The following is a 25,305-nucleotide window of genomic DNA, read 5'->3' on the forward strand; positions in this document are numbered from 1 at the left end:
TTGATGCCGAAAATCGAACAAAAAATCAACTCGATGCATGCACACAGTGCACTGTACTGCACTGCACACAAACTGTGAGCGACACATACAATCGAAAATGTGCACACATTTGAATGCGGATTGAACGTTTTGCATACGTGTATGTGACCAATGTCCAATGTACCACAATGTATTCGAGTGTTCCCATTCCGTTTCGGAATGAGTTTTGAATTTCAGTTGAGTATTTCTTTTTTCTAGCCATTTTATGTGTGTGTGTGTGTGTGAAAATGTAACAAATCTGCCGTACAGACACAGTCATAGTTTTTATTTTTATTTTTGTCTCAAATTTCGATTCATATTTTTAAGGTTTTGATTGTTTTTCTGGATGAGAAAATGTGAATGTATATTTTAAATGAATTTAAGTTCAATTTGATTTTTTGTTCTGGGACAATTACAATTAATATTAATCAATATAATTTTATATATACACAGTCATGACTTCTAATATTCAATTTGTTATCCAAAAAATGTTTCAACGATGGGACACAATAAATAATTTATTTTAAATAGTCAAATGTATCCATATATATATATATATATATATATATATTCTATATTTGTTTGAATCTTGTTAATTCTGGTTGTTTTGTTTTGTTTTCTTTTGTTTTGAAATACAATAGAGCTTTACATGAATAACATCTACATTTTATATTATAGTTTTAGTTTTGGGTGATTTATTTAGTAATTTCCTCTCTCTTTCTCCCTCTCTCTTTCTCTCTCTCTCTCTCTCCCTCTCTTCCTCTTTCAATGTGTTTACAATTTCGGGGATTCATATAATCTTAAAATATATCTAACAAAGCCTATGGATTTTTGTTTGTTGACTTAATAAAATGTTTATTATAAAGTTTGACATGTTTTGTTTTTATTTTCATTTATTTCTCTCTCTCTCTTTCTTTCTTTTATAGGTAATTCGTTAATAATTCTCAATTTTCTTCATGTTTCGGTTTCAAAACAAACATTTTGGGTATTGGGATTTAAATGGAATAACTTGTTTTTATTTAATAAATAATCCTTAATGCTTAATCAGTGAATGTAGTTCAATTTGCGCTTGTTCATTCGAGTGATTTTTACGCTTGTTGTTCAGATGTCAGAGTTTTTTTCTTTCTATTAATTTTTTTTTTCATGTCTTTTCTCACATTTGAAGCATTTAATTTTTCTTTAATCAAAAGTTGACCAAATGGTTCGATCGAAAAGATGATTTCAGGCAAACAATTAGGGAAGAATGAGAATGCTGTATTAAATCGTAAAATGGCGTGAATCGAATGTAATAATTGGACATTTTGAAATTTATAAGGGACCTTATGGGCGAACAAAGATATCACATGGACAACGTCACTCATCCAATCATTAAAGTAGAAGAAGAAGAAAAAAAATTGATGCAGATCTCCGCATTTTATCGTCACCATTGAAAATATCATTGTTCAGCCCATTATCAAGTTTCTTTTTTCGTGTCGTGTGTGTACGAATCACTTGTACTTTTTTGTTCGATCTTAAACGAGAAATTATTCGATTAAAATATGTATACCTCATATGCAGCAATGATGATCACCGTTGTCGTCCTTTAATTCGGGTCACACAGATGACAATCGCTAGAAAGATGGAGACAGAAGATTTGGAAATGTGTACACGCCTTTGGCATCATTCCTATTTGTTTAGTATTTAGATAGTTCTAATGACGGCATACTTATGAGCAGCTCCTCCGATGAACCGGTTCCCCGCTTAGATATGCTATAATTTTGAATGAAACAAAATGAAAGAAAATGGAGAAAAGAATGAAATGAATCGAAAGAGAAACATGAGATTTGGTGATACAGGAGACAGAGAGTAAATAATTGAGTTAAAGTTATACAACATATAGCCCAAACGAATTTAATAAATAAAATGCACGAATCCAGAACAGATCGAGATAGAAAAGTGAATAATAGTTTTAATGGAATGAATACATGATTAAATACATGAATCAGTTGATGTCATGTTGCTTTCGGAAATCTCAGATAAGTTTCTGATAGTAAAAAAAAACACAAGTTTTTCGTTCGGCTTTTTTTCCGGGTTGTGTGTGTGTGTGTGTGTTTGCGTACGGAAAGTTTTCATTTTTGGCAAACGCAAATACAGATTGGTTTTGCCAAAATATACATTTGAGTGGTTTAAATCGATTGCACAATATGCACACGCAGAGCAACGTACACATACATAAACTCTGGGCTCCATATGAAAAAAACACATTCGTACCGTATGAGTGAGTGGGGTTTTATAGCGAGCGAGAGAGAGACAAACAGACAGAGTAAAATGGAAGTAAAGTTCAATTTGCTGCTCAGAGTCATGTTCGATTTTATTGTGATTTCCTTGCCAAGGTTTTGTAAACCTTATGCTTTACCAGGAGGACTAAACAGAAGAGAAAAGGAGATACAGAACTAGACATACACACACAGAAAGAGAAAGAGAGTCGTTGTTCGTTCTCAAAACTCAACCAGAAATCAAGGTTTAAAATTTCAACCGAATTAAATCACACAAAGCTTACGCTCGGCATGGAGCACACAAATATTGCTCCATATTCAATGTAAACACATCGAAAACGGTTTCTGTTCGTCGTGAAATGGTTGAAAAACACAGCAACAAATAATACAACCAAATACTTATAAATAACTATAGCGAGCGTTAATGGCCATTGTGTTTTTGACTTGATACTGTGTGAAATTCAAGAAGCATTTTCAGTATAACATATACATGGCAGAAGTTAACGAAGAGTAAGTTGAAGCGTAGCGGGGCGAAGGCGAGAATGAGAGAGACAGAAAGAGGCAGAAAGCTCCCGGTGATGGGATAGCGGTGAAAAGTTTGTTCCCAGTCGCGTTGCAAAATAAATTTTTGTCAATTGGTGTGTGTCGTTTCAATGTTTGCAAACGCCTGTCTACGTTCAAAGTTATAAATTAAGAACCGACCGAAGCGAAGCAAAAAGTAAATGTAAGCCTTGTATTTTGTCGGCATTTGAAGAACAAAAATTACATCAGCAAGCCAGCGAGAGGGGGAGAAAGAGAGGGAGGAGTGAAAATAACATAAGAAACAAAGACGAAACATTTAAACACAGCGAATATTTTTGCGATTCGAAAAATGGTGAGTTAAATCCAGGGAGCAATTGCAAACTACTGGACACTTTAACTGCTTTTGATGATAAAGTTTGTACGCTTGTGCCTTCTTTCTCTCTATTGGTCTCGCTATTGCTGTTCTTTTTCATTTTGCTCAGTGGTGTTAATTGTCCAATATTTCTTTAAAAAATTATATATTGTTTTGTCTAGTGGCTCAGACTCAAAACTGGCTCTCTCTCTCTCTCTCTCTCTCTCTCTCTCTCTCTCTCTCTCTCTCTCGCTCTCTTTACCTTTGCAAAAACTTTTTGAGCAAAACCGACAACAAACGAGCCAGCACACGTACCGCCCGAAAAACTTCTCTCGCTCACTGCATCTCCTCTGAAAAACAAAAGAGCACACCGAAAGAGCAAGAAAGAACGATGTTGCAAAAATGGAATTTATTTTGTTTGTTGTGAAAATTTGAGATTTTTGGCTGTACCTATGCCCATTGACATCACAATCATAAATTAGTGTAGCTAAAAGTTTTTGCAGGCGACGACCCTTTTGCGATTTTACATTCGATAGTAAACATTTCAAGTATTGGATCGGGTTCGGCTTTCAAAGCGAATGAGTAGAGAAAAAAACACGGTAAATCACGAACTGGGTTTCGACTAATCAATTGTTCGAAGAATTCTCAATCGGAAGGTGTGCGCGTGTGTGTATGTGTTTGCAAACGAGTTCTGATTATCATAACTTTCTCGCCTTTGATCATTTTCCACATTGAATTAGTACGCAAAACTATTTTCGTATCCGTCATTTGTTCATTATTTTATTTTCGAAGAATCATTTTGTTAATTGATATACTAATTTTGACTAGTTAGCACAATCTCGGTTATGCAAAAATGACTACACCAATATAATTTCATTATTGCGGTCGTCTCACATTGGTTTGACTTGATGACCATATTTCTAATTCAATTTTCGGAGATGCTACCATTTCAGCTAGTGTGTTGACGAATTTTTTTTTTCTACCGGCCGCTTGATCGCTTGAAAATGCGACATTCATGTTAATTAAATAACATAATTTATTATCAAATTCATGGAATTGCATGCACTTAACGAAATACACAGAAAGAAAAGTCATGATATAACGACTTTAAATTGCCATATGAAAATGTGAGGAAAAGCAATATGTACTCACAGCTGCATATCTTATTCGATGTGTGCACACAGAAAAGAATCCCCGGAAATTTTGGGTGTTCGCCGTAAAATTTGACATTTATATATAAATTTCTATATACCTTTTACCGGCAACACTTCAATTTTCCGGGCGATGACATATTTTCGAACATTTTATCAAATACTATATATATTTTACCGCTTGAAATGACAGATGGCGCTAATTTCTGTTGGAATATTTGAAATTATGTCATCGCCCGGAAAATTCAAGTGTTGCCGGTAAAATGTACATAGAAATTTATATATAAATGTCAAATTTTACGGCGAACACCTAAAATTTCCGGGGATTCTTTTCTGTGTGTGCAGCAGATATCAAGATGCATGCAGAGAGTGCAAGTTAGAGTGAGCGAGACAGGGTTGCGTTCTCGGAAATATTTGGAGCAATTGGGTTCCATGCATATACAGCAACTTCAAGCTCTGAGACACGAACACACACATTGCATCGAATACCCATTTATGCAAACGTTGAGATAAATGTTAAATGTGAGAACCAAGCGAATGTGTTGCCGGTAGAAAAACCAAAAATGTCACATCTATAAAGTCACTGAAGAACGAGATGCATGAGAGAAAGAGCCTGCTCGTTTCACAGACAACGACAACAGCAGCATCAGGAACAGGAACAACAATAACAGCAGCCGGAAGGCAAAAAAAAAATAATTTCTATAAAATTGAAGTTGATATAATTTTATTGCACTTTTGCCTGATGCAAAATGTTTGCAGCTATCTATGTGCCTTCGTTCTATTTCATTCTTGTGTTTTTTTTTTCACTCTCTATCTTTTACTTGTTAGCAGTTTGCCGACATTCTATATTTCGGGGCTTGTTCGACTTTTAGCGTTTTGTCGTATTATATAATGTTGCATTTTGCTTGTGACACTCCGTTTTGCAAAATCTGATTCGTTATTCAGTTGAGTTGGCTGTTTATTTGATGGCATTTTGTGCTCTCTCGCTAAGTGAATTCAGCATTTGTTCCTTTGTAATCACATTTTTGCCAATTTAAAAAGCTGATGCGGAAGACGAACAAAACATGAGAGAGTAGCAGCAAAAGCAGAAGCAGAAGCACCAACGGCAGGCATCAAAACCGACATAGAACGAATAGAGCGAAAAAAAACAAGCCATCTCAAAAATCAAGGGAATGTGTGTATGTGCATTTTCACAAAGTCAGCATCATTGTTAGTTTTATACTTGCAATTCCAGTTTAAATGCAAAACTTTAAAACTCATTTAACACAATGAGCACACCTGAAATGAAACTTCGACATATTTTCGAAATGAACGGGGTAAAAGCGACCTTTTTTACATTTTACGATAAAAAAAAAATAAACGAAATGAAAATCATACTTTAATTTGGTTGACCTGACATGGAATTTCATGCGCGTCCATGAGCAAATGAGGTTTTTCTGCTTAAAATTGAACACAGACGCACGCGTGTGCATGCGAGCGCTCACGCATTCCATATCAGACGGCCACTTTTTCTCGTTGATACTTTCTCGAAATCAACACTCAATCGTTGACTCGTTCCTGAAAGTGTTTTCCACTGGAATCGGTTTAAATTTTACACCAAAACGAGCAAGCAGGAGATCAGATTTAGAAAGAAGAAGAAGTTGTACGCAAATCCCTCCTTCCCACCGTTCAAAAGTTTAGTCAACGTCAGAAATTATCTCTAGTTCAATGAACATTATATATGCAAATGCCTTTGGATTCAACAAATTACAAAATATGAGATCAAAATGAACAATTTTCACGCAAAAATGAGGCGGCAGGGCTTGTGTATTCCATCGACTAACGCTTATCAACACTCGCTCAGCAGCATCTCTCGGTGTTGTATTGTCAGTATTTACGAGTTTGTTTGTTGCCATGTTGTGTGAACTAACATTCATTGTGTCGCACCCTGTTGTACGGGCGGGCGCGCGCGCGTTTTCTCGTTCGCTCACATCCTGCTTGTTGATAGTACAAGGCATTTTAATAAATTATATAAATTGTAGCGTTCCGTTCGCCAAACACCAAAAGACACAAACACATACACATACACATATACATAGCTCAGCACAGTCAACGGACACGAAAATTTTAAACGAACTTTTTAATAACATGCTCTGGAGAAAAGTGGGAATGAGAGTTGTGTGTTTGCGTGCGTGTCTCAGCGCTTTCACTTCCACATTTCATGCATCGTGGCTATTTTCAGCCGGCAATCGCTTGTCAGCAGAATAAGCATCACAGAGCAACAGAATAGAAAAAACGACGACGACGACGACGAAGAAAAGCGAGAAGAGACAACAAAATTGTTTATTATTGTCTATGGTTCGGTCTCGTTGATGCTGATATGATTCCGTGAAATATATGCGTTGTGCGCGTTTGACACTGTACACTTTTAGTTTAAAATTTGTGCTTTGCCACTGTGACAAAGTACACGAGGAGTTTGTTTCGCAGTTTTCTGTTTTGCTCGTCGGTCCGTTCGTCCTGTGGTTTCGCCGCTTTTACTACATTCTATCTCTCTCCCTTGAAAATAACAATCTGATTGCAGCAACAGAGTTTGCCATTATGTAATTTAAGTTAGTCGTTTTATAACTCGCCAAACATTACATTCAGCAAATGATCTATTAGATTGGATAACAAAACTCTCCAAAAATGTACAAACACTGAGCAACCATTTTTTTCCTATCTCTCTCTCTCTCTCTCTCTCTTTTGTGTTTTCATTTGATCCAGGTTTACTTTGCCTTCGCCAATTTGCGATAAAATGTTTTCCATAAAAACTCAAAAATCACCGCAATATTGTTTGTGTGTACGATATGGAATATGGCTGGTCTATGTAGATCTTCTGCTTTACATGCAGAATATTTACAAAAATTATGCTAGGCGATGACAAACTCAGTTCACTCTCAGTTCTCACAAAAAATTCAACCGAAATAAATTCACATTTCTGTCAACAAGTGGAATCATTTTACTAATAAATATTTTATACGCACGTTAACCGAAGCAAATTTCTCAATTTTTTCTTCACAGCAAACCAGAGCAAAAAAAAAATGACGCACGATCTGCTTGGTACACGAGTTTACGACGCCATATTTGGTGATGTTGAACGTGAAGCGATTGATTTTCGGTTGCACGTACTTTTGATTGTTATTTCATTGCAGAAAAAATGGCTGAATTAGTTGATGGGTTTTCTTTCTCTCGCTCTCAATTCGATGAAATTAATTAGTTAGTTGAGTTAATAAAACCTCGTTGATGAAGCGACCGAGTCGTTCCGAGAGAGAGAGAGAGAAAAAAGAGTATCGAGTGCAATTTTAGTGTGCTCAATATTCATGACGCATTCGTACGATCCAAGAAAATGTGCTTGAACTATAATCGTAAGTGTAATGAGTTTGAACAATGGCTAACGACAACTTGAAAAAAAAAACTTGACTCACACACCGACGGAAGGCAGAAGAGAGATAGAAAAAAAACAACGAGCCCGTTGAAAAAGGAACTGAAACGTAATGAAAACTCTGTTGTCATCATATTACGTGCTCCTCGATTCCGGACACGTTGTGATCGAATCAAATAATCTGTGCTATTTGCCAAGAGACAAGTCGCATATGCATTGCGCTCGCACTCACTCACTCACTCACTTCGTTCCACGTTCCCATTTGTGATTATTCAATGAGCGAAGCAGCGATTTGCTTAAACGAAAACTCTTTTGAAACGCGCATTACATCCAAAATTCAATTCCGAATAAAACATGGTCTTGAAATGCCGCTTGCACTCTCGATCTCATTCTTCGCTCGTTTGTTCTGTATCGGTCTCTGTCCTTCTCTTCCGTAGAGAGCTATCTCACTGTTTTTCTCTTCGCGAGTGGGAGCTCGCATTCTTGAAGGCGATTTACTGCTGTGAGAGTATATTTGGCAGGGACCAGAAAAACGATCTAACGAGAATCGATTAACAAATGAAAACGCTAAAATGGCGCTTTTCATTCTTTCTCCGTAGTTTTTTTTTTAATTTCTCTGTGCATCAGCTCTGTCGTCTTTGCTTGCGAATTAACTTCACGTCCACTTTTTCAGAACTCTAGGTCGTTCGTTCGCTCCATCCGTTCGCTTACTCTCGTCCTCGTTATCTCTTCCTTTCGTTTTTTTCCGTTTACTCCCGAGCACTTGAGTAATTTATTTATACAATGAATATTCGTACGAACGAATAATAAATAATTCGAGCGAGTGAGAGTGTAATAGAAGTAGAAAAACCCACTATGTGCCCCAGTACCGAGTGAATGAACGATCGCGCGCGCTCGCGCTAGAGCGGTTTGAGCACATACATCGAGCGGTTTGAGCAATATTCCATTTGGTCTTAAAACCGTTTTAAAAATGGTTCTCCGATTTGGCACATCGGTGAAAGTGCGACAGTGTGCATATTTTTTGTTTTTTCTTCGAAATTCTTCTTCTTGTTCACACACACAAATATGCTTTTGATAGTAGATGACTTCGGCAGACACGGCGTGTACAAGCAGAAAAAAAAGAAGAAGAGAAATGAATAGGATGTGAAACAAAGCAAGACCACTACTATCTGCGATTGAATGCATCTCGCTGTGCGCACAAATAGAAAATTTTGTATTCATTCATACAACCGGAAAATATATATTTCAATAGAACGCCACACTGCTGCTAAGAATAAAAGAAACCGAGAAAGAAAAATGAAACCGGAGCAATCCTTTCTACTTGATTTCAATTACATGGAAATTGCTCGGTGCACGGTGTGTGTGCGCGCCTTGCCGTGCCGAAAATGCCAAAAGAGAGGCATGGTCAAAATAATGGTGGTGGCCCTGCAGTGACAGGTTCACACAAAATCGGGAACGACACACAGCCTCCGCATATGTTTTGAAAGTCGAGATTTTTCGTTCAGTCTTCCCAGTTTTTCGATTTCCTCAACAAGCTCAAATGAACACGAATTAAATTACGTTTGACACTTGAACCTCATTTTGTGGCTCGAATAAAAAAGTACACTCGCCGCTGCTGCTCCCCACGAGTTGAGTGTAGTTTGCTTCTTGTCTTGGGTGTATGTGTGTGTGTGTGCATCTCGTGAATACAAGATTACTTTTCGTTTTTAGTGGCTATTTATTATGGTAGTAAAGAAGCAACGGAAAAATAGCCCACTTAATTTCCATTTAATACAAAAACTATTTTATTTGATTCCTCTCTCTGTGTGTTTTTGTCTCTATGCTCTCCGGTTTTTCCCATTTTGTGTGTTGAATAAACGCTCTGCAAATTTTCCGTTTGTATTTTTACTTCAACAATGCGTTTTTATGTTTAGCCGAAAGCCATTCTCGCTTTGACCCATTAATATTCGGTTCGGCGTTTATTTCTACCCCTCCAAAAAAAGGAAGTACAATTGTTTTTTCTATTTTTTTTTGTCGCTCACTCTCTCGAAAAACGAATGAATTTTTTTCCCTTCAAAACGGAACAAAGTTTTTGTAAGTGAGTTTTTGTGTGCGGTCGCTTCGACAACAAACACATAGAATTTAATAAATGCAGCAATTTAGACGGGTGAAATCAAAATTGGAAATAAATGAAAGGAAAGCAGCCAAATAACTGCCTTGAGATTCATTGCAAAATGCATAGAAACATGTCAAAACATGTCATACCCTCTCTGGATGAAGAATCATTTTCAATTTTGCTTCTGCAATCAATTGCATTGAAATTCAAACACACAAAAAAAACGAAACTATGAAATGAGAAAAATTCTTCTAAACAAAAAAACCACACCATCACTATTTGGCCATTCGATAACATATACAGTTTTGAATTCCAAAACGGTCTAACATTTTAACTATAAATTTTCGCCATATTGAGTTATGAGATGTAATTGGGTATTCATTAACAAATACACTATCGCCAAAAAGTTCGAGGCCACCACACGCATTTTCCATACAAATTGACCATTTTGGATGGATGCGTTAACGTATTTCGAAAACAGCGAGACTCTTGATATTTTGCATATCGTTTCTACAACGTTCAAATTGTTACCCAGAAAAATGCCACAGAAACATATTCACAAATTTCGAAAATATAACGATTTGAATTTGATGTGTGTACCCTTTTTACAAATTTGATCATTTTACACACAATAAAAATTCGACTGGTCCTGAAACGGATCTATCAAACATTGTTGCCCCAATCTTTTTAGCGGTACTGTACACTTAACACATTCAACCGGAATGCTGGAATGTGAATTGAAAACTATGTACGCATCGTGGATAAATCATCAGTTTCAGCCGTAATTAAATTCTTTAGACGTTTCACATATTGAAATGTAATAATAGTAAGTTGTGAAAGTACAATATGTGTTTGTGTATGGGATTTTTGGCGACGGAGGCTGAATATGTGTGCAGAACGAAGAATGAGTGAACGAGCTAAAGCACACATACATCGAGGCGCATGCACTCGATTTCATTATATTGCCCATCAAATGACAAGAGATTGGAGAGAATGTGATTTCGAAATCCCATGCGAAATGATTGCCCACAAAAAGTTTAAAAATACACAGACGACACACACACACACCACATGGCACATGTAGTAAAGTCTCGTTGAAACGACACATGATGCAATCACAGCAGCCGATGACGAGACTTTAAATAAATGAGAGGAATACATTAAACTAGTTTGATTCTAAACACAATTGAGGCAAAATTAGCATATTATTTACTTTGCGAAACAATTCGATTTCAACATCATCTTTTCACCACTACTACCACCACCACCGATGACTCGATGGTAAACGGCAAATATTTGCTCATCGAATTCCACCGGAGCATAGGAGCAGCAGCGAAAAGTCAACTTGAAAAATAGCAACTTTTGACTTTTTCTCTCCCTCTCTCTTTCTCTCTCACAAACAAACTGACTTAATATTGTGTGCCAAATAGTTTAATTACCAGGCTACTATATGAAACTAAACGCAAACTCATATCGCCACCGCCACCGCTGACAACAAAATTGTATATTTCGACAAAATCTGTGTGTACACGATGCACTCGCTTGGGCCTGAATATTTTTCTATTTCTTCTTGTTTTACAAACAATTTTCAGCCTAATCAAAAATACCAACCATTTTCTCGGCGTTGCGTTATTCAGTGCTATAAACATGCTCTAAATGAATAAGATATCTTGTGTGTGTGTGTGTGTGTGTATGTATGGAAAAGTCTTTCTTTTGATGAAATATAATTTCCACGACATGAAACTTGAAAGTAATTTGTGTTTGCAAGTTTCAATGTGCGAAATGGAATGTGGCAAAAGATAGCAGTCAACAGATAGTATGTATAGCAGGCATCGGGGAGGAAAAGGCAGAGAGTGCAGAAAGCGAGAGAATGTAAAGCATTGCATGGGTGGCTCTTGTCTAAGTTCGTCTAGACTTGCCCTCAACCATCACATCCCGTGCTCACTCTTGCACTTCTGCCTTGTGCTCGTACTTTATTTGGATTTTCACATTTGCAAAATCTTTAATTTGAAACATTTCAAAACTTATTTGAACTATGCAGTGAACGTTTTGAGCTTCACACAAATATCGTGTGTTTGCCATGGTTTGCCTTTCTCCGTCTCTGTTTCTCTACAGTTTGCCACTGTGATAGGTGACTCATTCATTCGCACTCATTCAATCCAAGCATGCAAATCACTGACTAAGGTTCACTGATATTTTCATTACGCATATTCTGTGGATTTTAAACGAAAGTTATGCGATTTTCATTAGAACATGTAAAAACATCGAAAAGCGCAACATTTATCTGCATAGCAAGAGTAGCGTTGTGTTGACGAGTGTTTTGCGTGCATTTGCTCATCGAAGCTGCTGGAAATTGTATGCTCTTATACAGCGTTCCCACCATCTCATCTCGTCTTCGTACTATGTGAATATCTCATCTTCTGAGTAGAAAGAAAACCATTTCTTCTCTCTTCTCTCTTCTCTCTCTCTCTCTCTCTCTCTCTCTTGCCTCGCCACTTCTTGAGAGGACTAGTGGATCGACGCGATGTCGGTAAATTGAATAAAATCTCAATCTTCTTGAAATTCGAAATGGCCATCGCGTCATCGTGCTGCTTAAATGCCTCGCCGAAAGCCAATTGTAAGTGAGTACGCATAAAGCATTGGATGTGGTTAACCCCTTGATGGTGGCCTTCTTGGTTTTATACTCTAATGTTCACTGGCTGGTATATGCGCTCGTACACAGCAAGTGAAGCGTCTGCACCACATAATTTGTTTTAACCCAAGTAAAATTCATTGCTTCGCTGAATGAATATTTCTTGAGTTATTTTTCGTTTTCGCTGATTCTTTTTTTTCTATTTGCATCATATCCATTCCTCATTCTTAACGTCATTTCACATGCGATGCTCGTGCAAAGACCTCAAATTATTCCAATAATCGAAAGATTATTATAGACAAAATTCAGTCGAGTATTTTGTTTTTGGGTTCTTTTTTTCCAATGGCCTCTTATGGCCAACGACGCGATTCCTTAGTCTGCCGCTCCAATTCAAATTCTATTCATTTATTTAGTTATTTTTGTCTCATCGGGTCTAAGTGAAGAGAGAGAGAGAGAGAGAGAGAGAGAGAGAGAGAGAGAGAGAGAGATAGAAAAAAGCGCTGCGAAGAATAAAAAGTTTCACATCTTCTCCTCTCGGGATTGAATTTCATGGAGACAAGAGACCGAAACTAAGAGACCGAAACTGCGTTGTTTGTTTTATTGGTTTTCTCGTTTGTTCGTTTACTCTTTCTCTCGTCGTGTATGTGTGTTTCGACCATGATGCTGCAAACCAGAAACCGTCTCTTGACATAGTTGGACATAAAATCATTGTTCGCTTCAGTTGGTTTATTGCATTTGCTGTTGCCGTTCTTACTTCGTTTTATTATTTTCATTGGTTTATTCAATTCTCTTTTTCTTTGGCCTGGCTTTCGTTCATTCACTTACTCATTCTCTCGCTCTGTCTCCGTCACCATCTTTCTCTCTCTCTCTCCCCCTATCTATCTCAATCTGGCCAGAATGTTAGGCCGTGTGTTGTAGACGGATGTGTTGCAATGTTTGTTGATTTCTATCCATTGAAAATGTCGCACCCATGATTTTGTTACATTATTTATGTATGACTTGAAATGAATCGTAATGAACGTAAATAAGGCTATAGTCGAACGTCATAACAACATTTCAATGTGACTGGAGTTGTTGTCTCTCCAACGAATGAACGAAAGCGGTCGGTAGAGTGTCGAAAAGGAGTAAAACCGAACAGAACACACAAATTCAATGTTCAAAACGTGTAAAAGACTTTTCAAATGAGTTATTTAGTTTCGATTCTTTATTTAAACAATTTTCACTTCATCATTTGATTTTATTCGTAAATTATTCGCCTTCTCGCCGATTCCAATCGGAGATGACAATCGCATAGCAAAATGGCATACAATCAGCCAGTCACATCAGATTGGTACGAGAAAAAAAAAAAACGTCAACGCCATGCATATATGCGATGAATGTCGTTTTGAAATAACAACGGCAACAACAAAACGGCTCCCCCGACAAGAGAAAAAAAATTAAACATAGTATATCAGAAAAGAAAAATCACAGTCACACAAAAATGTAATCGCATTTGATTTGATGCGATGCATAATGTGAGCCAAGTGAAATGAATGAAGAGTGTTTTGTGTCGACCGATCAACCTTAGTATCAAGCTCCGTCACTTGCTTATTATTCACTTGATGCTGCTGCTGCTGTTGTTCCTTCGGTGTGTATGTGTTTTTTTTATTGATCTTTATCATCGCATGCCTATAATCATTAGGTTGATATTTGTTATAATGAGGCAAGGGACCGAAAATGGTGTGGCAGCAATGTTGAATGATGTTGTTACGATGTTCGCACAACGGAGTTCAGGCATTTCAATATGGATAGCTCGCTTTCGCGCGACACACCAAAAGATGTATGGTGACAGACGATATGGCAAGCCAAAAAGGGTGCCATATTCTCATGCACTCCATTGAGACTCACACACCGTTGAGCATGTATATACATATATATATATGTGTGTCGGTATGTGTGCGGAGTCCCATTGATCACAATCAGCAAAATCACATATCGATAACAAAATGCCAATTGATGCACACGCAACGCAATGGCATGCGAGTGAGAACGAGAGAGCGCGCGCGCGCGCGAGAATGAGAGGAAACAGAACAAAACAGAACCCCGTGGCACACAGATTATGCGACAAAACAGAATTATGCCGTATAAATTCTAATCGAAAGATAGAGTGAAGTGCGTGTTTTGCCATACATTATGAAGAAATATTGTGTTGATGTTTCAGCGATTCCGCAATGCCGCCTCGCACGGCTAACCCGAGCACGAGAAAAGAATGTCTTACAAATGTGAATTGGCGTAGCTACATCCGGTTCGATTTGTTATATGCCGATTTCGAATGTTTGTTGTGCTTGAGCATTCCATTGTTTATTGCTGTTGTTCTGAGTGCATTGCTGTCGTCGATTTTTTTCCTTCTTTTCTTTCCTAAGCGTTTATTAGGCAATTGACAATGTTTACTGTTGCGTTTGTGTGTTTCGTTTATTTTTTTCGGCAAGCTTTCTGTATTTGTCGTTAGTTTGTTGGTCTACCATTTGGGTCTTATGAGTGTGTATGCGCCTGTTTTTTTTTCTTGTTGGCGTGTATCGATGAATAAGGTTAACATTGGGCCCGTTTGTGTATTATGCGAAACAGTGCGTAAAGCGGCTGTCGCCTTAAATAACATTTTTCGATGGCAATATTATTAGAGTGGATACGTGACACTAATTTTTAATCGGTTTCGAAATCATTTTTTATCCCTTGTGCGGCGCCTTTCGCGTGTGCACCCATTCAATACGTCAAGTTTCATGCATACGAATGTTTTTTTTTTCGCAATGTATACGGTTTTTTCTTCGCTCGCGCCTTTTATCTCGAGACTTCGATACCATCCAATGATTTCATTTAACATGATTAGCTTTCAAATATCGTTTTAGCCGCTTTCATTCTCTTACTCGCTCTGTGGAAATTTATTTTTATTTTCGGTGTTTTCTTTTGTGTATGTGTTTTTTTTTTCGTGGATGAAACGAACACCGATTGTTTATGCAGCCCATATTCGTGTGCGCGCCTTTTCGAATTTCCCGAAAAAGCACTCACACACACATACACACACACAAGATCTAAAGAGGAAGAGAAAGCGAAAGGGAAGAAAAGGAAGAAAGGAAAAAATACTGTTTGTTTGGGGAAATGTTGATGGGGCCATATTGGCGAAAAATCCAGTTCCAGAAACCGACTGAATCAAGAGAACCGAATGCAAGGGAAAATCGCAGAAATATATGCGAATATTATACAAAGTACAATGTGTTTAAGTACAACAGCTGAATAATTAAAAGTTTCTTTTTGCCCATTCTAATCAGCAGGGCACAGGCTGCAATATACAAACACACAGCAACAGACAGAGAAACCGAAACTAAGAGTACCGAGTGGCGAATTCAACGTCATAGCCAAAGCTCTCTCTCTCTCTCTCTTCCTATCGTGCTCTCGCGCGCACACACACACACACACACATTTACAGCTTCGCAAAACTTCTTTCACTCCTTTTGCTTCTTCGTCGGTTGAATTTTTTCTTCATCTTTCGGATGGAATGAAAACAAAATTGAATAAAAAAAATACTACAACAAAAGCATTGAGAGCACACGCGGTCGCATCAGTAGTACAGAGCAACAAAATGGAAATCTACAAAGAAAATAAATAATTTGGCATAAATTAATTTGTTGAACGCGGCAAAATGTATTTTTCGGATAACACACATATAAACATTTGTGCACATTCCATGGTGGGTTTGTTGAATGCGGCTTGTGTGTGTGTGTTTTGCGTTTAATGAAGAGAAGTTAAAACAAAATCTTCCATGATACACAGACCGAACGAGTTGGAAAAGGGTGAGCGCGAGAGCGTGTGGCACATTTTTGGAAATCTAGGATGCTGAAATGCACCGAATTCATTGGTTTTCGCATTGGCGTAGGTTAAACCGTAGTAAAGAGAAACAACTCTGATATCTTTCTACCATCAGGAACAATAAATACGCGCTAGGATGTATGACGGTGGTAGAGAACACAACAAAAACACGCAACGGCACACAACAAAAAATATGCTGATTATTATTATTGAGAGTCAAGTGTAAAATGACTACGTATATAATTCGCGTTTTCGTTCATGAGTGCTGGAGTGGCGCGATCTCACCAGAGAGAAGCATGCTAAAAGTAACACCTTCGTTCAAAGTTCATGGGTACACAACTTGCTACTTATTGCTTTATCGTGATTCATACACATATGCACGCGTTGGCCAAGGCGCGCACCCCGAAAAACCGGTGTAAAATTGAATATATGCTTTGCGCTTCTCACCCAATTCACGATTTCGTTCCGGGTGTACGGGAAGCGAGAGAAAGAGAAATGGGAAAATAGAGAAACACGGAGAGAGCGAGAGAGCGAGAGAGCGAGAGAGGAAAAGAGAGAGTTGGGTATTTACGACTATTATGCATTCCAACTACAGTAAATTATGATAATTTCTATTTGGTTCGCCTCTTCACTGTAATTTAATCATATGCATTATCGAGGGAGAGACCAAAAACCAGTTCATATATTTCGACTTTCTTTCGACTTGCTCTTTTGTTTTGCGCTGTCGCTCTCGCTCTTGGGCATCTCCGACAGTGTGTGTGTGTGTGTGTCTGCTTAGCATTTCTCTTACGAGGATATTTTCACGAGCGTTGCTAAAAGACTTATGGTTTGGCGCAGTTGGCTAATGTTTTCGTTGATGATGCCGTATAATACAACGTATGCATACTTAATGCTTTTGCCTACGATCTCGAAAACGAAGCAGATTCCAAAGCATTCACAAGCAAACATGGCTTTGCTTTATCCAAATGTGTAGCAAATCGCCAAAAATACAATAGCGCCCTCCCGCATGTAAAAAGGTTAATTCGATTAAATCGACACGTATTAAGGAAACTTGCATACTTCTCAAAAACTGAGGGCAAACGCGCACAGATTCATTTGTATTTGTCTTAGTCATTGACCATAATGGCAATGCATTCGTTGTTGTTGTCATCGTCGTCGTCGTCGTCGTAGAAGTAGTCATTCGTGGTTCCTTATTGGTCTTTGTGCTGACGTTAACGAGGCGAGCATCAGGCCAAAAAGCTTCAAGATAATGATAACACGATACAGGCATGACCATATCAAACGAAATCATTTTCAATAATGTTCAGTGTGTTCACTGAGTCGATGGCCACATTAAAATTTGAGCTTCGGAATTCCTCTCTCTCTCTCTCTCTCTCTCTCTCTCTCTCTCTCTCTCTCTCTCTGTGTGTGTGTGTGTGTCTTTTCCTCTCTTTCTGCGTTGCCCAATTTTCGATAGACACACGAAGAACGAGAAAGAGACACACGGTGGCAATAACAAGCGATTAAGCGTAAATACCCGGCGCTTCGATGAGCGTACCGTGATCGGAAAATATCTTAGAAATGGATTGCGAAGGTGCTATGAAGTACATTGACGAAGCAAACAATCATAGTCTCTATCATTTCGTTATTTTTCGGATGAACATTAAATGTTTAAGGCATATATAGTTAAGTGCGTTTATGTTCTTAACGGCATTTTCCCATCGTCTGTTTCTTTGCTTAATTTTTATTTACTCTTCAGCCAGGCCCATCATTGCCATCAATATTATGATAGCTTTATGGCTAGTCTCGGTGCCGGAGAAAGTAAGAGAGACAGAGAGACAGACAGACAGAGACTGTTTGGGAGCGTTTATTCGCAACGGAATGTGTCCCATTTGACGTTATCAATGTTGTTATCGTGATCCAATCAAGCTGCCACTTGAAAACGAACGAAGCGGCAAGCTCATAAGACACTGACTTCGTTCAGTCAGCTAGCCAGATAAATTACCCGAAATTGAAAGGCGTCGTTGTTGCCATTATTATTGTCGTCATCGTGATCGTCGTCGTCATTGTTGTTGTTGCTGTTGCCGCATTTTTTTTTTCAAGTATGTCGGAAACATGCGACGTGCGAAAAGGATAACGCCGCAGCTAAACGGTAACGAGTAAACGTGAAATATTATTTGTCTATTATGATTTGTTTAATTTCGTAATTTGATCTGTGTTATAAGTGGCTGAGTGGTATGCGAGGAAATGTGAGCGAGCGGACGGACGAAAGAAAAGTGGCAATAATCGTTTTTTTTATTAGCCAAAGCGTCCGGTAAAAGTATTCAAAAGGCATTTATTTTCATCGTACTTAGCGATCCATTTCCATTTCATTTTCACTTTGTGTCAATCCTATTCCTATTTGGTTTTTTCCCTCACACCATTTACCGTAATGATGGTACTCAAAAGTTGTGCATTTTTACTGTGAGCAGATACTATGTGCTGGAGACCCATCTCAAATTTTTCCTTCTCGCCCACTTCTATTGTTTCGTTTCGAATTCGCCGACCATTATCCTCCACTTAAGAATGAAAATTAATACCGCACCAAATTGACGACATTTCGACAAAAGGTACTTCTGCTTCTTGCCAAAAAAGCAAATCCAGACGGCACCGAAAATGAATTCCATGTTGAAAACAAACGCAAATGAAGTGGCGAGAGGGATAAAGGAAGCGACAAACAAGTTGCGCATACAAGGATCATAATCCAGCAAAAAAAGAGCACCAACTGAAAGGTTCATTAAGCTTCGTTTGTATTAATTGCATTTGGTTACAAAGTAATTTGTTTTTTTTTCATCGAATCAAATGACTCACAGCCAGCAGCAGCAGCTCTTTGAACGTGCCGCTTAAATTCTGCTTGAAAGTGCACTTTTCCAGTTGCTGTTGTTGTTATTGTTTGTTTTTTTTTCTTTTAATTTGCAATTTTCACAAAATTAACAATTTGTATCAATCACTTAACATAAATTAAACGAGGCGATTCATTATCATAGCAATTATTTAGCAGGAAAAATACAAACAAATCATCGACCGATTTAATAACCATGGCCACACAACAAATATCCGTGCGCTCGATAGCGAGAAAGGGAGATGGGAAAAAGAATGACGAAAAAAAACACACGACAAGAATATTTTTGTATCTGATGCGCGTGTTTTTTTTCCTTGTCAAATGCATATTTTTAATTAAAAATCAATTAACATTTTAGGTGAGATGTGCTGCGATGGTGGAACAAAGCAGAATCATGCAAATGAGTTTAAAATTGGTGCATGTTGGCGAAATATAAAGGGTGTTTTTTTAAACGTTTTTTTTTTAAATTTCAAATAAAAGGCACAAATTCCGATATTTTGATCGTACCGCTTGGTTTATTTGATAGATAAATTCATATAATTTAATGTCCGACATACAGTTTGGGGATATGACCACCTCCCCTCCTTTTTGGGAGGTCTTCAGGACACTAAATTTTTCGACCTATTTTTTTTTCTTTTTCCCGCTTATAATTGACGACAAAAGTTATTTCGTGCTCAAAATATGGTCAGGTTTTAGCCTAAATTTGCATGAAATAACAAAACAAATACGAATTAGCCCAAAACTCATTAGTACAGAGTGACGAAATCTGTTTTTGAGCAGTAATCTGGTTTCATCGAGCAGCCTCTATTCACAGCCATTTGGGCTATACCCAAAAACAACTTTTCCACTTTTTCTGACAAAATTGGTCTGGATGATCACCGGATTAAATAAAATGTCCATATCATAGCATATTTTGAGCAAAAAAATCAATTTACTGGAGAAACTGTCTCGTGTAAGTTTTTTCCCCAAAATTTCGAATATGCAATCTGTACATCATCCAACAAAATGACCCTATTTTACGGCTATGGGCTACTCCCCGTGGGGATACATGAATTCTTTTGTTTACTCAGATGAAAATGAACCGATTTACACTTTAAAGTCTAACAAATTTCATGAAATTGTGAGTATATGACCTCAAAATCTTCCAAAATAGCTCAAAAATGGACTGTCAGGAGGGGTGGGTAAAAAATGAGGGGAGGTGGTCATATCCCCAAAATGTATTTCGGACATTAAATTATATGAATTTATCTATCAAATAAACCAAGCTGTACGATCAAAATATCGGAATTTGTGCCTTTTATTTGAAATTTAAAAAAAAAATTTAAAAAAAACACCCTTTACAATATACCAATGGCAAAGCTCTCAAAGAATCTATTGCAAGCGATGTTCTACGGGCTACCCATACACATGTATGCAAATTATCGAAAATTGCGATATAGCCGAAATATATTCGACACAATTGAGAGACAAATCGCACATGTAATACTGATGTTGCTATTTGTAGAACATTGCATCAATTTTGGAAACGCATCTAGCGAATAAATTTGAACAAGATCCGGAATATTTCGCATTTGAAATATTTGTACACGCGGATTTCGTTGTGATTCGATTAAATTGCATTAATTCTAGGCAAAATGTCTCGTTCTCTCTTTCTCTCTCTCTCACTATTCATCATTGAAAAGCATTCTGTATTCAACAACCGAATCGATCGACAGCTAAACATTGATTTGATATATTTTTTTTTCATTCATATGCGAACAGCATATGCAAAACAATTGAAATCCAATTCTGAATAGCCAAAGGGAATAATGTCCGTAAAATGATAGTTTTAAATACGTGGAATTCTTCAATTTCAAAATTAGTTGGCTTTGTGAATCACATATAATGAAATCCAGTGTGTCACAACGAAATCACATCATCGGCAATCAATACATCGATCGATAACGGGTGCATCATCACAATGAATACAATAGATGTTCATCGCGATTCCATTATAAAGAGGTACAATCAATGCAAGCCATATTCTGGCACTCTGCCCTCATTAACTTTGCACGAAAATGCATTCAATATAATGAAATGATGACCCTGGATATGCGTAAATTTAATCCGAACACATTGAATTATGAACACACGAAAGCACTCGAAAGCTCTCGATGCACAGTTATTGTCCACTGTGTGGGTGTTTTTTTTCCGCGCATGTTTTCCTTTTGATAATTATAAGCCTGGCGATTCGATTACCACCGTTTCAAATTCTTTTAGGTTAACTCTAAGTTTTTTTTTTGCCACTATGACGGATTGTTTATTTTTCATCATGGTATCATTGAAATTTGTCGCATTTTTTGGAGTTTGCATTTGATTCCCGTGATCAGTAAGCTAATATGTTGGATTTCCGCTGTGTATTGTTGATGCTTTTTGGGGGCGAACACAAACCGTTCCACATAATTGAATCCCAAATGAAGATATTTTATTGAACAATTTATCGCATCATTAAATCAAATTAGAAATTGTGAATGCGAAAAAAAGTAACGAATGAAAATGAATTTTCGGTCAGTTGATTCAATTTTGAATCGTGGTCGCGGCACAAATTCACTCATTTTCATTTTCGGCTGTTTATTTACATACTTTTATGTGTTTGGCTGCTGTGCGGTGCTTTTTTTTATTGGTCTTTTTGCGCTCTGTGCTGGTCAGCGTTGTTGGTTTTTTTTTCGTTCGCTGTACATATATCGCTAATGAAAAATAATGCAACATTGTTCATTGATGCTCGTGCGATTTATTTGCGTTTCAATCTCATTATTATTTTATCAATGTGGCGTATTCATTGTTTCCGATGTGTGTGTGTGTCCCAACGATAAATATTTAATCAATTGTTCGCATGAACGTACCGGTTGATAAAAGATTAAATACGCACGAAATGTTGAAACGCAACATTTGTTTGTTTGTTTGTGTGTGTGTATGTGTATAATGTGTATATTTCGGCATAATACAATGGATCGCCCAAAGCAGCAACAATGCCTTTTGCGTTATTTGCAACGATTAAAATCAGTTAGTTGGTCATTCGAATCGTTCACCAATTTGGTAATAGAGGTGAAACACACCCTCACTCTCAATGGGACAAACAAAAAATAGGCTGTATCGAATGACAAAATCCGAAAGAAAAAACCTACATTGTAATTGATTCGAAATGGTTTAATTGTCAGAAAAGAGTTCGAAGCGCAGAGGGCAAAGTGTTGGCCATAAAATGACACATGAGAGAGAGAGAGAGAGAGAGAGAGAGAGAGGGAAGAGAAAAAAACTGGGCACACGCACGCACGCAGACACCATATGGCATTTCATCGAACATACACACACACAACGCATAATCACAGCCAAATAATTATTGTTAAATTATTATTGAATAGTAAATTTCATATCAACTTTTCGATTGTCGTGATATTAAAATGCCCGACCTCAGGGAAAAAAATGCCCCATTACTCAACACACGCATACACAAACTACGCAAGCGGATATTATGAAAGTAAAACCAAAAACAGTAGAAAGCAGGCGAATGATGATTTTCACTTGGTGCGGTTGTAAAAATTCAACATGCTGTTTAGCTTGTTGTATGGCCTTATCGTTCGGTTTCTATCCACCGAAAAAGAATTAAATAATTCATGGTAGATGCCACATTTTGTGTGGGTGTGTGTGTGTGTTTATGTGCTTTGTGCCGGAAAATTTTCAGGGATCGCCTTTTTTTCCGCCATTGGTTCATCGGTGCTGCACATCAAAATTTAACCCTTTCTTTCTTTCGTTCCGACGATAGAAAACATACGCCATAGATAAATCTCCATCGAGGCGAAGAAAGAAAGAATGGGGATAAAAAAAGTAACAACCAAATGGTTTTATGCTTTAAATCGTCGTCTCATGGTCGCATCCATCACGCTCTCGTTGAGGATTAGAGAAAGGTGTAAAAGTGACCATTTTGCTTCCGGTGATGATCTTTTCCATTTGTTTTATTTACTTGTTGGTGTTTCGTGTGTGGCATTTTCTGCTGCTTTCTTCTTTGCTCCCCGTAATTTTTCTTTTTTATCTGCTTCTTCCATCCATTCGCCTCAACAAATTTCGATCCGTACGAATTTTGTCTAGCAAAAATACTCTGATAAAAATAAACGTCAACATTCATTGTTTTTGTCTCCTACGTTTTTCTCTCTCGGTGTGTGTTTTCGGTCGCACTGTTGTGCGACGGTCAGAGGGTGTGGAGCGAAGCAAAAAATTTCAATCTGATTAAGTTGGTGGGGATGCGAAAGAATGCTTTGAAGTCTTAAAATTAACACATCGTTCTTAAGCGAGACACAGGAAGGAAAATATCGTACAGAAAAACCATTGTGATTGTCCACATTCCAAAAGTTGAAAAGGTATAAGCACGAATAGAGAGAAACAAATGATGCTAGCAGATTTTTTTCTGCAATCTCTCCTTCTCCTTACAATTGTGTAATTAGATTTTTTTTTATTCCCCATTGTTGTTTCTTTCCTTCTACCACGAAATCGTATTCGAGACGCAGCACCGTTATATTATATTTACAGTGCATGCTGTATTTCTTCATTTTAAAAACGGATTTATGGCGGCCGTCACTCAACCTGCTGTGCACTCGAGTATTAAAAAAAGAAAGAAAGAACAAAGAAACGAACGAATGTGAGGAAATAAAAAAATTGTAAGAGAAGAGAAACGAAGTGCGGTGTTCTATAATTTTCGGAAATATTCCATTCACTGCACGAAAATCCACACAAATAGCCGTAGGAAAAATGTTTGATTCATTAAATTCGAATGTTATTTCGGCTATGCGCAGAGAGTGAGTGAGAGGAAGAAAACTGGAACTGCGCCGCGTGTGCTCCAAAAACCTGGCATACTCATTCTAGTTTGTGTCAATGTCAGGAGGCTTCTTCTCGCATTTGACTTTCTCGGAATCGTACGCTAATGAAAATATCATCGGAACAGACCTCATAGGGAAATATCGGTAAAATAAATTACTTTGGATCGTAAGGAACAAGAGTGAACCGGGTTACAGAAAAAAAACAAAGAGAGAATAAAATCCAAAAAAAATGAGACTCTTCCTGCAAATGACGAATTGCGATAACAATATGAACGCTCTTTGGCACAAATTCAAAAGAGCACCAGAAGGGAACAAGAAGAAATACAGCAGCAGAAGCAGCAGCAACAACACACAAGAGTAAAGCACATGTTTTCAAGGCAACGCTGGCCAAATTCATACACACACATACAATACCGTTGCCGTTGCAAGACAAAACAGACTTCGTTAAAAATTCGTTCGGTTTCATTCATTCGCTTCGTATCCGCGCCAACGGCAATTCATACGCTTTAACATTGAAGATGGCCTATCAAATCCATTTCCGACATATGAACACGAGTAATAAGATGCAATTGCCAGCCAAAGGTTGTATTTTATGGAAATGAATCATCTCCCTCTCCCAACTCTCTCTCTCTCTCTCTCTCTCGCTCTCTCATTCTCACTTTCACTCTCTCACTCGTTTGCTCTCCTGCTCTCGATCCCGTTATATTTATATCTATGGAAAATGTAAGAGTGCGATTATGACGATGATCGCACCGTTTCACATGCCAATCCAATAAGCACACTAACACTTGCAATCATATTCAAATCACAACCGGTATTTTATGGTTGTAATTTCGTTTCGACCAGTAAATTTCAATGAAAATTTCCAGGTTAAAAATGAGGAATAGAGAGATAGAGTGGAACGTCGGTTTATGCCACATCGAAAACTATAACAATTTGAAATAGACAAATGTGGTAAAAGAATGAGTGTGCATGCATGACCATCACTCTAAATCAAGCACACACACACAACAAATAGGAAGTGGTTGGCTGGATGACGGCTTGCATAAGATGGCAACGTCATTTCATGTGAAAAGGGAAAATGCGAATATACGAAAATACAACTGTCAAAGTGCTTAGTTCAAAACGAATTGAAGGGATTTCACTAAACGGCTACCGTCTGTCGGAAAATATACACATTTGGATTGATTTGGTTTTTGGAGCGGACAAGAATACGAGACGACGAAGGTAACTGTAACTGAGGTAATGTGTAGGTGATGGTGGCGACCACGGCTTTAACAGCACACGAGAGAGAGAGAGAGAGAGAGAGAGAGAGAGAGAGAGAGAGAGAGAG

At 37.7% G+C, this 25,305-nt stretch overlaps 1 protein-coding gene across 2 annotated transcripts in view; it reads right to left on the minus strand.

Annotated features, from left to right (window-relative positions):
• Positions 1-1,030: 1,030 nt before the first annotated feature.
• The window catches only part of LOC129577644 (leucine-rich repeat-containing protein 24-like), a 143,330-nt gene continuing 119,055 nt past the window's right edge, over positions 1,031-25,305 (minus strand). For both annotated transcript variants that reach the window (XM_055465054.1, XM_055465055.1), the window contains exon 5: positions 1,031-1,767. In XM_055465054.1, the coding sequence (XP_055321029.1) occupies positions 1,692-1,767 (76 nt within the window). In that variant the 3' untranslated portion in view covers positions 1,031-1,691. The remainder of the gene's footprint in view (positions 1,768-25,305) is intronic.

This window comes from Sitodiplosis mosellana, unplaced genomic scaffold (genome assembly GCF_009176505.1).
Source record: "Sitodiplosis mosellana isolate CC-2019 unplaced genomic scaffold, AAFC_SMos_1.0 Smas_scaffold_6197, whole genome shotgun sequence".
Lineage (NCBI taxonomy): Eukaryota > Metazoa > Arthropoda > Insecta > Diptera > Cecidomyiidae > Sitodiplosis > Sitodiplosis mosellana.